The sequence below is a fragment of the Hemibagrus wyckioides genome, linkage group LG09 (genome assembly GCF_019097595.1).
Source record: "Hemibagrus wyckioides isolate EC202008001 linkage group LG09, SWU_Hwy_1.0, whole genome shotgun sequence".
NCBI classification, from domain to species: domain Eukaryota; kingdom Metazoa; phylum Chordata; class Actinopteri; order Siluriformes; family Bagridae; genus Hemibagrus; species Hemibagrus wyckioides.
Window position 1 is genome coordinate 10,899,914 of NC_080718.1, and position 13,828 is coordinate 10,913,741.

Consider the following 13,828-nt stretch of genomic DNA (forward strand, 5'->3'; position numbering starts at 1 on the left):
ATGGAGCATGGAGATAAGTTATGAAGGATTTCTTCTCTATGGAAGATATATTCTCGAATAGATTGTAGACAGCAGAGAGGAACTTATTTTTCACAGGTTGTCACTAGGCTTATAAGCATTAAAGAAGAGAGCTGACTCTGGGGTACTGCTAAACGTTCCTCTTAACCGTGTTCCACTTCAAAGTCTGCACTTTGGGATTGCAGGCAAAGTGAAGTAGACTTGTTTTTAAGTCCTTAAGTATAGCACAGGTGGCTGATCTCCCTATGTGCTTGACGTATGCATATAAATTTAAACCCTACCCACAGCAAGAAATCCAGTATGTTTTAAACCAAACCTTAATGGTTTGATTCTCCATGATAGTGCATCAGAGGTTGCTTATAAGACTTTCACTGTGCTGCAAGTTACACTATATTGCCAAAAGTATTCGCTCACCTGCCTTGACTCGCTTATGAACTTAAGTGACATCCCATTCCTAATCCATAGGGTTCAGTATGACGTCAGTCCACCCTTTGCAGCTATAACAGCTTCAACTCTTCTGGGAAGGCTGTCCACAAGGTTTAGGAGTGTGTTTATGGGAATTTTTGACCATTCTTCCAGAAGCGCATTTGTGAGGTCACACACTGATGTTGGACGAGAAGGCCTGGCTCTCAGTCTCCGCTCTAATTCATCCCAAAGGTGTTCTATCGGGTTGAGGTCAGGACTCTGTGCAGGCCAGTCAAGTTCATCCACACCAGACTCTGTCATCCATGTCTTTATGGACCTTGCTTTGTGCACTGGTGCACAGTCATGTTGGAAGAGGAAGGGGCCAGCTCCAAACTGTTCCCACTAAGTTGGGAGCATGGAATTGTCCAAAATGTCTTGGTATGCTGAAGCATTCAGAGTTCCTTTCACTGGAACTAAGGGGCCAAGCACAGCTCCTGAAAAACAACCCCACACCATAATCCCCCCTCCACCAAACTTTACACTTGGCACAATGCAGTCAGACAAGTACCGTTCTCCTGGCAACCGCCAAACCCAGACTCGTCCATCAGATTGCCAGATGGAGAAGCGCGATTCGTCACTCCAGAGAACGCGTCTCCACTGCTCTAGAGTCCAGTGGCGGCGTGCTTTACACCACTGCATCCGACGCTTTGCATTGCACTTGGTGATGTATGGCTTGGATGCAGCTGCTCGGCCATGGAAACCCATTCCATGAAGCTCTCTGCGCACTGTTCTTGAGCTAATCTGAAGGCCACATGAAGTTTGGAGGTCTGTAGCGATTGACTCTGCAGAAAGTTGGTGACCTCTTCGCACTATGCGTCTCAGCATCCGCTGACCCCGCTCCGTCAGTTTACGTGGCCTACCACTTCGTGGCTGAGTTGCTGTCGTTCCCAAACACTTCCACGTTCTTATAATACAGCTGACAGTTGACTGTGGAATATTTAGGAGTGAGGAAATTTCACGACTGGATTTGTTGCACAGGTGGCATCCTATCACAGTTCCACGCTGGAATTCACTGAGCTCCTGAGAGCGACCCATTCTTTCACAAATGTTTGTAAAAACAGTCTGCATGCCTAGGTGCTTGATTTTATACACCTGTGGCCATGGAAGTGATTGGAACACCTGATTCTGATTATTTGGATGGGTGAGCGAATACTTTTGGCAATATAGTGTATCTCCAGGTTGTGTGCACTTACCAACCTCAGCAGTCGTCTTGAATGGCTGACATGGCTTCATGTATGGAGTAAAGCAGGTCACACTTTTTCTAGTGTCTAATAACCGTTGAGCTTTGTGCATTTTTCTCTAGGACACTGATCAGTCTAGTTTTATGTCACAAGCTAAAAGGTTTCTGCAGACTTCATAAAGGCCTGTCCAGCATCAAACATTTCTGAGGTTTTCTGGTGCTTCAGCGAGCATTAGCTGTGGTGTTTCTAAACATCAACCTGCTGGGTTAGCTCATGTTAGCAAGCCACATAACAGTAGCAGTGAAGATTAAATATATTTCTTTATGAATCCTCTTGGAAATCCGGTTATGAACATTTATGGATCTACCCTAAGCAAGAAATCCTGGCTAATTAACCCATAATAACCTTTAATTCCTATTTGAATGATTTCTTCCTTCTAAAAGAGAGATTATTTTAGAGATGCACTTACTCATCCACTCGTTTCCATTCCCAGATACACACTTTTGTGACCTACCCAGTTTTATTGTATTTCCTCTAAATAGTTTGGTGCAAACATGACCTGTGTTTATAAGGGTTTATTTTGGTACAGCTGTGTAACATCATTTTGTGGTGTCCTTCATGTGGATCGTTATCTGTGTTTGCCCGTGTTATTGCACTCCTACAGTCTCACTTCCTACAGTCATTGTGTTTCCAGATAAATAAGAGCCTGTTACTGACTGTGTGTGTGTGGGAGTAATTCAGTGGTCAGCTACAGCATCATGAGGTAGCAACAGAAGTTTGTAACCCAATAAAAAAAAAATCCCATCCACTGGAAAGTTCACACCCTTCATTGTGCAGGAATGTGAAAAGGCTTGGCTTGGCAGGAACAATACTCAAAGCCAAACTGTTTGATTGAAAATAATGGATTTTTTTTTTTGTTTGTTTTTGCTTTTTACCTCACTTTGACCTTCCCAGTATTTCTTTCCAGCTGTCCCCAGGGAGAGTCCACTCAACCTACTTCTTTTGTCCCTCTATAAAGCATGCCAAGCTAGAAACCTGACTAAATAGTGCTTCTTCTTTTTTAAAGAAACTAAATTCTGCCAACCCACTCTTCATTTTCTAGTGGTTTCAGGCTTTTCCATTTTGTAGGATAAAGTTAGAACCAATTTTCATTTTTTTCATATTTCTGTACAGCACAGACATTTTTAAATGTGCTGCATAAAGCATTTACTAAATAGTGTAGGAAATAATTATGAACAAACATTTGAGGAAGCGTAGACTTTTTTTGCAGAAATGAAATCAACTGAAATCAGAAAATGGTAGGAAAGTGTAATATCACTTCTAGTATTCACAAGTAAATGAATCTTTCTATTTATGTTGAAACGCACAATTTCATACAGTGCTTGTTTTTTTTGCTTGCAGTTTGGCGGTCAGTCGCTCGAGTGATGTACCCTCGTTTGGACCCCCAATCCCCAAAGAAGTGACTTTACCCAAATCCACCGTGTTCAGAGAGTTCCTTCTGACAAAAGTCATCAACGGCGAGAACGCCGCTCACAAGTCATCCAAGTTTGGAGCCATGGCTACACGCACTCGTCAGGAGTACCTGCGCGACCTGGCCGAGCACCATGTTACCAGCACTCCGGTGGAGTCGTCAGGCAAATTCCCTTTCATCTCACTGGCTCATAAGAGAAAGGAGAAAATGCGGCCGTATGCAGGGGCAGAGCTGCGCAGCATGGGTGCAATCACATGGGCAGTGCATTTGGAGGACCTGGTGATGGGGGCGGAGCGCGAGGGTCTGCTGGCTATCTCAAATGAGTTTGTCATTATCCTCGACCAGGAGATCAAAGCTTTGGCGTTCAACTGCTCCGCGAGAGACGTGATTGGCTGGTCACTGGGAAGCCCCGCCTCCATGAAGATCTACTACGAACGCGGCGAGAGCGTTTCGCTGCGATCCATCAACAACAATACAGAGGACTTTGGCGAGGTCGTCAAACGCCTGGAGGTCAGTGTGAGCCTTCAGACCGTAATTAAGACTTTATGCATATATTCAAGTAAAAAGAATGTTTTATTGGTATTTTACCTGTACACAAATAGCACAGTTATACAAAACCATGTCTGCTCATACATAAAGTGCAAATAATTTGACCAATGTCTAAAACTACAGTTTCATGTAGTAAACTCACAAGGCAGTATGGGTAAGATTAATCCACGTGTGAAACAGATGTAAAAAGCTGTGCAAATTGCGTGTAGTTGTACATGATGTGTAGAGGATGAAGAAAACTAAATAGCCTCTGTAAGTACAAGTAAACACTACCTCAGTTTACTCTCACCCCTCTCTCTCTCACTCACTCACTCATATACATACACACACACACACGAATAGTCAGACATACAATCTGTCAGTGTGTGTTTTTGTTGTCTTGGAGACTGTCTGGATTTATCTGTGTGTGTTCAGCAGTGTAGTAATAGTATGGTAGATAATTATCCACACACACACACATCATCAGTCACACACCAGTGCAGCTTGGTGGCTCCGTGGTGTCATTTAACTCCCCACAGACCTATTTAAAGGTATAGCTACAGCAGTGCTTGGTTTTGAGCCTGAAGGTGCTGCCACTTGTAAGTACAGTATATGGTCAAAAGTGACCATGACCTGACCATGTCATATAACCTGTTATTATAACCTCCACTCTCCTAAAGCTTACCACTTGATTTTGCATAGTGGCTATAGAGATTCGTGATCATTCAGCTACAAGAGCATTAGTGAGATCAGGCAATGATGTGGGGTGAGGACTGGGGTGCGGTCCATCCCAAAAAAAAAAAGGTGTTCACTGGGTTTGATTTTGAGGCTCTGATGACCTTATAGTCATTTTTGGATTAGTGTTGGTTCCATGAGCTGTTGCTTATTCATTGTAGGTGTCGTTATACTCTAGGTATTGTGTTTATTCCGTATATAAAATGCAGGTAATATCTGTGCTAACGTTAAAGACGTGGGCTGAGAAACTTCAGCATCATCATATCTGTGGATGTGCTCGAGTGTCCTGTGCAATAAATTGCAGTACCAGATTAAAAATCCATTCAGTGTCCACCCAGAAAGATCCCTACAGACATGTGAAAAAATCTATCTGACTCCGCTTACTAGTACAATGTACTCCTGAACTAACAAAATGGTTCAGGAATAAGAACGAATGCTGACCTCAGTTTTAAATCGGATTATTCAGAAAGTAAAAAGACTAAAGAGGTCTAAAAGGAATTCAGCACTATAAGCTGCCCCTGATATAAGACCCATTTTTATGCAGGCTTGAAGTTTGCATGCTCAGAACCATTAGCAGAATTTCCAGATGTGGAAAAACAGCTGTTTATTCATTGCACATTATTGCAGTATACAAAAAAGATTATATGCTTCCCAAAACCTTTCCCCAATTATATTAATGCTATTTTAATTATTTGGCATCTTGTTTATTTCTTCATCAGCTGGTGACTAAGGGCAGTCAGACGAAGGAGATGACCCTGAGGAGGAACGCTCTGGGTCAGCTCGGGTTCCATGTAAATTTCGAGGGCGTCGTAGCCGACGTCGAACCCTACGGCTACGCGTGGCAGGCGGGGTTGAGGCAGGGCAGCCGATTGGTGGAGATCTGCAAGGTGGCCGTGGCAACGCTGTCACACGAGCAAATCATCGACCTGCTGCGCACCTCAGTGACGGTACGAGTGGTGATCATCCCTCCACACGAGGACTCCACTCCCCGCAGGTGAGCTTGTATTTCTAACAATTCTAACTGATATAGTAATTTCTGTTATGAGTTTACAGGAAATGCTGCCTTCAGGTTTAGAAGATAGCTGCATTGCATTGCATTCTGAATTGGACAGAATTGGAGAACGGTTAAAAATAATTCCAACAGTATTGTGTGTATGTATTGAGATATGGTGTATATATTTATTTGAGAAATGATCTGGAATAAACTTAGCAAAAGAAAAAAGATTATGATCTATGTTTTCTCAGTGCTCTTATAATGATGTGTGCTTTACGTGATTTATATTTGATGCCATTGTCTCTGATTTATCTGCATTGTTGCAGTTTCTCAACTTCCTAACAGCCATTTCTGTGGTTGATGGGGCCCCATTTATCTGCACTGTGTGGCTGGTGGTTAAATTACTGAGGGAGTCTTTGCTTTTCTTTTTTCTTTTTCCTGAAGAGGTTGCTCGGAGATATACCACATGCCGCTAGTGGACTACAAAAACCACAAGGAGGGGATGCCCTATGAGTACAAGTTCCCCTTTCGCAACAGCAATGAGAAGTGGCCTCGACCCACCGCTCCTCCACAGACTGTGGTCTGCACTTCCCAGAATCGAAACATCAACCAAGGCCAAGGGGCAGCGCTGAGCAAGGCGCAGAATCCCGACTACGCCAGACGTGGTTCACTCCTCCCTCGCAGCGTGTCCAGTGAAGGCCGCCCACTGAACGCTAAAAGGTAGCTTTCAGATCCTAATAAAGGAACATTAAAAGTGAAATATTAATGAAATGTTTCTGCTTTTGAAAGATGAACTGTCAGGCTTCAGTTCAGTTCAGTTTTATTTGTATAGCGCATTTAACAATGGACATTGTCATAAAGCAGCTTCACAGAAATGTAAACATTATGCATGTTGAATGTATCCATAATGAGCAAGCCAGTGGCAAAGAAAAACGCCCTGAGAAGACACGAGGAAGAAACTCCTCCTCATCTGGTGACACTGGATAGTGTGATTTATAAGTCATTTTCCCAAAAGTGCAGTTGCGAAACCAGGAAATTTTTTAACATGAAGTCTATCTTGTTGAAGATCTGAACTGTTCACTGATGGAGGCCTGAGTGTAAAACTGTGCCAACTGCAGTCTAAAGCCATCTTCTAAGTGGTAACATCCACAGCAATGCCACGTATCTTCAGTTTGTCTAAATGGGAGTCTTATCACTTGGAGGCCGCTCACTGACGATGAGGAGGACTCCAGCAGGAAATAAGGCATCAGGATGGGTCAGGCAGGGACTGAGAGCAGAAGGGCTCTGGATCAGTGGTATCTCCGGATTAGCGTTTGTGGTGAGGGAGAGAGAGGGAGAGGCAGACAGAGGGGGGTGAGATGGATAGAGGGAGGGAGAGAGCCAGGAAAAGGGGGAGAGAAGGAGAGACGGACAGCAAGAGGGGGAGAGCGGGAGAGAGAAAGGCAGAGAGAGGAAGAGACAGACAGACAGACAGAGGGAGGGAAAGACAGACCGGGAGAGAGGGTGGGAGAAAGAGAGGGAGGGAGAGACAGACGGACAGCAAGAGGGGGAGAGCGGGAGAGAGAAAGGCCGAGGGAGGGAGGGAAAAAGACAGGGGGAGGGAGAGACGGAGGAAGGGAGGTAGAGACAGACAGAGAGAATGGGAGAGGAAGAAATTGACAGAGGGAGGGAGAGACAGACAGAGGGGGTGAGATAGACAGAGGGAGGGAGAGACAGACAGAGGGAGGGAGAGACAGCCAGCAAGAAGGGAAGAGCGGGAGAGATAAAGACCGAGAGAGGAAGAGACGGATAGGAGGGAGAAAAACAGTGAGAGGAAGAGACAGACAGAGAGAGAGGGAGGGAGAGACAGTCAGAGAATGAGAGAGGGAGAGAGAGGGGAAGAGAGGGAGGGAGAAAGAAATAGAGAAGGAGAGCGAGAGGATGATACAGACAGAGAGAGGGGGAGAGAAGGAGAGAGAAAGAGACAGACAGAGAGAGGGAGGGAGAGACAGACAGAAAATGAGAGAGGGGAAGAGAGGGAGGGAGAAAGAAATAGAGAAGGAGAGCAAGAGGATGATACAGACAGAGAGAGGGGGAGAGAAGGAGAGAGAAACAGACAGAGAGGTAGGGAGAGACAGACAGACAGAGAGAAGGAGAGAGAAAGAGACAGACAGAGAGAGGGAGGGAGAAACAGATAGACAGAGAGGAAGTGAGAGAGCAAGAGAAAGATACGGAGAAAGGGAGGGAGAGACAGAGAGGAAGATGGAGTGAACACAGATTATTAGTTATTCACAGAAGCATTCAGTTTCAGTTTACAAACTGTATATTAAAGCCCTTTGCTTTGTGCCCCGGTCACATGTGTGTCTGACTCAGTCATGTGTCTCACTGCTGCAATAAAAGGAAGAAAAAAGACCATGTATTTTATGTAATCTCTGTACAACCCCAATTCACTGTCTGATTATCTGCCACTATATTTTTTTTTACCCTTCAAATGGTGGCAAAATGCCTGTGTGCAGCCAGAAATTAAAGTCACATTCATTTAGTTTCTTTCTTCTTCCTCCAGCTCTTTGTCATATATTCTGCTCCAGATTTATGCGAAAGTTCACCACGTGTCACCTGGTAACCTCACCGCTTCGAACCCAGATATTGATATGACAGTGTCTATTGTTAAAAGCATCATATGGATTAAACTGAGCTGAGAGAGTTCTCAAGGGAAGCATTCACTCATCACTTAGACCTTATTTCGACATTACAGGATGAAGCATGTACATGGACATGCGCTTAAGTTGGTCCAAACTGCTGTTAATGCTGCTTTTAACTCTGTCGATGCCCTCTTGCGGTTTTAAACTGCTTTATCACCGTAACTGACGCATTATTTATTTCCTAAAGAGTGCTGACTTCCACGTTTCATCGATTATAAGACGTTGCTCCTTCCTCGTCTCATTAGAGACGATGGACCGATTTTGCGTGCCAGACTACATCATCACATTACATATAAACAACAAATTTTTGCCTAGCGTCACTGCATACTCTTATATATATACACACACACACACTGTCTCTTTAGTTATGACTACTGTGTGTGTGTTTTGTACACACACTACCCCACTAGCTCATCACATGGTTTTGGAGAGTTGTTTGTATCTTATTTATTCTTTTATATTGTGGTATTTTGTGAGTTTATTGTACACTATGCTTCTCTCCTCCTTTGTTGCTTTCGTGTTGTGGCTGTTGTGATAGCAAATATCCTTTTGGGGATTAATAAAGCACTCTCCACACACTCTCACAGATATTCTCCAGGCTCTGATAACTACGCCCTGGCTTGTTCCATCGTGATGGGCCGGTCTCCCCACACCCGCAACTCCCCCAACAACCAATCATTCTCCAGTGACACCAGCTCCAGCTCCACCCACTGGCGTCAGAAGTCCAATCCAGACGGGTAGGTCATGGAAATGATCAAATAATTACACACCAGTTAGTTCTCAGTCCGACTACCAGGAACTCACATGCTACTTCATGCTGTTTTGAGTCTTTAAACGTAATTTAACAAATGGTCATTGTAGAAAAGATGGCATTTGATTAGTAAACACCTGATTTAGAGATCCCTATACATCCTGTGTGTCCTGCATCGGTCAGATTTGGATGAGAGTGTGCCGTAGTAGTCGGTGGTGTTCTTTTTTATGCCACAGTAACCTAATTTATTTATGACTCTGATCATTGAGTAATGCTGTAACCTGCATTTTGTGTTTTGTAGCAAACGTCTAGTTTAGGGTTCGGCAAACTATACAACAGTTTTAATGAACCCATTCTCATCGAAAACGTTAACTCTGTCACTCGTCAGATGCTATTTTTCATCCAGCTTTATTTTACTGCTAGACACTCGACAACACAGCATGTCCTCAATACTCACTCAGTTTAACGTTTAGGGTTAGAAGGGTTAAAACACCACAGTACTTCTGAAGAACAGTCATACATTTAGGATGGGTTACAGCTCTGGCTACATCTTATTCACCTGTCTGCTCCTGCCTCCTGCCTGGCCTTATGACTAGTGTTCAGTTATAGAATTATTTAATTTCTTTCTTTCTTTCTTTCTTTCTTTCTTTCTTTCTCTGTCTCTTTTCTTTCTTTCTTTCTTTCTGTCTCTTTTCTTTCTTTCTTTCTTTCTCTGTCTATTTTCTTTCTTTCTTTCTTTCTCTGTCTCTTTTCTTTCTTTCTTTCTTTCTCTGTCTCTTTTCTTTCTTTCTTTCTTTCTCTGTCTCTTTTCTTTCTTTCTTTCTTTCTCTGTCTCTTTTCTTTCTTTCTTTCTTTCTCTGTCTCTTTTCTTTCTTTCTTTCTTTCTTTCTCTGTCTCTTTTCTTTCTTTCTTTCTTTCTCTGTCTCTTTTCTTTCTTTCTTTCTTTCTCTGTCTCTTTTCTTTCTTTCTTTCTTTCTCTGTCTCTTTTCTTTCTTTCTTTCTTTCTCTGTCTCTTTTCTTTCTTTCTTTCTTTCTCTGTCTCTTTTCTTTCTTTCTTTCTTTCTTTGTCTCTTTTCTTTCTTTCTTTCTTTCTTTCTTTCTTTCTCTGTCTCTTTTCTTTCTTTCTTTCTCTCTCTGTCTCTTTTCTTTCTTTCTTTCTCTGTCTCTTTTCTTTCTTTCTTTCTTTCTTTCTTTCTTTCTCTGTCTCTTTTCTTCCTTTCTTTCTTTCTTTCTTTCTTTCTTTCTTTCTCTGTCTCTTTTCTTTCTTTCTTTCTTTCTTTCTTTCTTTCTTTCTTTCTTTCTCTGTCTCTTTTCTTTCTTTCTTTCTTTCTTTCTTTCTCTGTCTCTTTTCTTTCTTTCTTTCTCTCTCTGTCTCTTTTCTTTCTTTCTTTCTCTGTCTCTTTTCTTTCTTTCTTTCTTTCTTTCTTTCTCTGTCTCTTTTCTTTCTTTCTTTCTTTCTCTGTCTCTTTTCTTTCTTTCTTTCTTTCTCTCTCTTTTCTTTCTTTCTTTCTTTCTTTCTTTCTTTCTCTGTCTCTTTTCTTTCTTTCTTTCTTTCTTTCTTTCTTTCTTTCTTTCTTTCTTTCTTTCTTTCTTTCTTTCTTTCTTTCTTTCTTTCTCTGTCTCTGTCTCTTTTCTTTCTTTCTTTCTTTCTCTGTCTCTGTCTCTTTTCTTTCTTTCTTTCTTTCTCTGTCTCTGTCTCTTTTCTTTCTTTCTTTCTTTCTGTCTCTGTCTCTTTTCTTTCTTTCTTTCTTTCTTTCTTTCTGTCTCTGTCTCTTCTTTCTTTCTTTCTTTCTGTCTCTGTCTCTTTTCTTTTTCTTTCTGTCTCTGTCTCTTTTCTTTCTTTCTTTCTCTGTCTCTTTTCTTTCTTTCTTTCTCTCTTTTCTTTCTTTCTTTCTTTCTTTCTTTCTCTGTCTCTTTTCTTTCTTTCTTTCTTTCTTTCTTTCTTTCTTTCTTTCTCTGTCTCTTTTCTTTCTTTCTTTCTTTCTTTCTTTCTTTCTCTGTCTCTTTTCTTTCTTTCTTTCTTTCTTTCTTTCTCTGTCTCTTTTCTTTCTTTCTTTCTCTGTCTCTTTTCTTTCTTTCTTTCTTTCTCTGTCTCTTTTCTTTCTTTCTTTCTTTCTCTGTCTCTTTTCTTTCTTTCTTTCTTTCTTTCTCTGTCTCTTTTCTTTCTTTCTTTCTCTGTCTCTTTTCTTTCTTTCTTTCTTTCTCTGTCTCTGTCTCTTTTCTTTCTTTCTTTCTTTCTTTCTTTCTTTCTCTGTCTCTGTCTCTTTTCTTTAATATATTTGTGCTAGGTGCTAAAATATCACGTTTAAACTAAACAAATGTCCGTTTTGACCTGGAATGTCCCTTCCATAATGGTTACATAATACAAAAGCACAATATTGTTGTCTCTGTACACCCTGCAATCCCAGTGCATCAGGATAGACAAATATATTTGTATTTAAAAACAAATGTATATTCTGTGTACAATTACATGGTCCTTAAGCTATAACTTGATTAGAAAATGAAAACACCCTCATCTGATGAATTGCACTATAATAGAGGCCTTTTTTTCCTTCCTCCCTTGCTTCAAGTCATTTAATATTTGCTTTGTGTCTGTTTTATGTTTGCTTTTCCCGATGATAACCTCTTCAGGTTTAACACAAACCGCAGCTCACCATTAACTGCTGATCGTCAAATTATGAAGGAGTGTGTGTGGGTTACACCCAGCTGGGTCAGAGTGGTGGAGGGAGAAGGAGCCAGTAGGACACCATCAGGTAATCAGAAGAACTGCTCAGTTTATGCTCCAAACAGCTGTTGTGTAGCAGGTAGTGGAAGTTGTGTTATTAGATGTGTGCTGCAGCTTTATCTAAGGTGATGGTTTAATAGGTAAAGCACACTTTGTTTCAAATAATGAGCAAACATAAAACTTCAGTCTGTTTAGATAAAGGGCGTGTGTCGTTACCGTAAGAGCTCTGAGATGGAGATGTACTTTGTCCTTCACAGTGAGCAAGACAAAAAACTCTGTCTTCTAAAGCCAAGATACTACTAGGGACGTAGATAAACACACACAATCATACATATACAGGCACACATGCACTATATTGGCAAGTTTTGGAACACCCCCACCAAGTCCTCAGGGGTTGGACTCGGCCCCTTGGTTCCAGTGAAAGGAACTCTTAATGCTTCAACATTCCAAGACATTTTGGACAATTTCATGCTCCCAACTTTGTGGGAACAGTTTGGGGATGACCACTTCCTGTTCCAACATGACAGCACAAAGTAAGGTCCATAAAGACATGGGTGAGTGAGTTTGGTGTGGAGGAACTCGACTGACCTCAACCTGATAAAATACCTTTGGGATGAATTAGAGCGGAGACTGCGAGCCAGGCCTTCTCATCCAACATCAGTGCCTGACCACACAAATGTGCTTCTAGAGGAATGGTCAAAAATCCCCATAAACGCACTACTAAATGTTGTGGAAAGCCTTCCCAGAAGAGTTGAAGCTGTTATAGCTGGACTTTGCTTTGTGCACTGGTGTGCAGTCATGTTGGAACAATAAGTGGTCATCCCCAAACTGTTCCCACAAAGAAATTGTCCAAAATGAAATTGTCCAAAATGTCTTGGTATGCTGAAGCATAAAGAGTTCCTTTCACTGGAACTAAGCGGCCAAGCCCAACCCCCAAAAACACACACACACACACTGCCATGGCAACAGTGTCTAACATTGCCAAGCATGTAAAGTTTGCTGCAAATATTTGTTTTAAATTTTAACTCGCTCCTTTGTCATTTAGACCTGACAAACATAAAGCCAGTCCTGATGAGCATTGATCAACACCTCAAAGATCATACCACATCACCCTACCCGAACACAAGCTCTAAGGTGAGTCTAAGCTCTGCTCTCTACTTATTATTTAAGTGTATATGTGATTGCACACCACTCAGTCTGATGTCTCTGCACCACACTCCAGAACGACTCTACATCCATCAGCCAGTCCGCCAGCACCACCCTGTCCAGCCATGCCTCCAGCTCCAGCCATAGTGAGGAGAAGTGGTTTGATTTCGGTGGGAGGCTGGAGTCCGAGCTGAATGGCTTTACAACCACTTGTCCCCAGGGAGCTTCCGCTAATGGCGCCGTTGAAGCTGCGCCCAGGAACTCTAAGGCTAAAGAGAAAGCCTCAGCTCACTGGGGGGAGATCACCTCCACCTGTAAGGATCTGCAGGTCTCCCCTGCAGGCTCAGAGACTCCTCTTCACACAGATCTCGCTGAGAATCAGGCCAAAAGCCCTCTGCCTCCAGATACCAGTCCCCATAATACCAGTGATGCAGCCTCTCATTCCAGGTACACCTCTAAACAACTAGCACACAATGTAGCATGGAATAATCCACAACTCAGACCTCAGAAAGTTAGATGTCTTCATGAAACCATACATGTGTATGTGCGTATATGTTTATGGTTGTTGTTCCCCCCTTTCATTTACTTCTGCGCTAATGAAGCCTGGAATCTGTTTGGTTAGAAGATGTTGATTAATTTCCGATAACAGCAGTCTGACAGCAGTTCTGGCTGTAATTCAAAGCACAGGGTTTTATTAATGACCATGTTCTAATACGTTATCAAATCAAAGTGTATGGCAGACGCACCACATGATCTAAGCACAGTAATAAAAGAAATCCTGGTATTTAATATTTATGTTTTTAAATGAATTATACTGAATAACGGCACAGCTGTGATTCCGCATATGCACAGAGCTGACGGCTGAGTGCCGTAGGTCTTCACCCCCGTGCTGTAGTTCTGTATAACCACACGAGTTCTATGAAAAAGAATAAATTAATATCAGGTGAGGGATGTTTCGGACACCACGTGTTCTGTTTATTTTTGCTCTGCTATAAAGAAATAGATCCCAATGAACTTTGCTCACTTTATGGCATGTCGGCTCACTCAAACACAAGGATTTGTACATTTCAGTTAAAGGTGCTGCCGGTAAAATTCCTGAAAATTATCACTTACCTTGTATGCTAATGATGTCA

General features: G+C 42.1%; 1 protein-coding gene across 4 annotated transcripts in view; it reads left to right on the forward strand.

Moving 5' to 3' along the window:
• The window catches only part of LOC131359336 (signal-induced proliferation-associated 1-like protein 1), a 58,791-nt gene that overhangs the window by 34,961 nt on the left and 10,002 nt on the right, over positions 1 to 13,828 (forward strand). For all 4 annotated transcript variants that reach the window (XM_058399130.1, XM_058399133.1, XM_058399131.1 and 1 more), the window contains exons 8-14: positions 3,066 to 3,645; positions 5,118 to 5,392; positions 5,837 to 6,112; positions 8,661 to 8,810; positions 11,456 to 11,577; positions 12,595 to 12,683; positions 12,772 to 13,142. In XM_058399130.1, the coding sequence (XP_058255113.1) occupies positions 3,066 to 3,645; positions 5,118 to 5,392; positions 5,837 to 6,112; positions 8,661 to 8,810; positions 11,456 to 11,577; positions 12,595 to 12,683; positions 12,772 to 13,142 (1,863 nt within the window). The remainder of the gene's footprint in view (positions 1 to 3,065; positions 3,646 to 5,117; positions 5,393 to 5,836; positions 6,113 to 8,660; positions 8,811 to 11,455; positions 11,578 to 12,594; positions 12,684 to 12,771; positions 13,143 to 13,828) is intronic.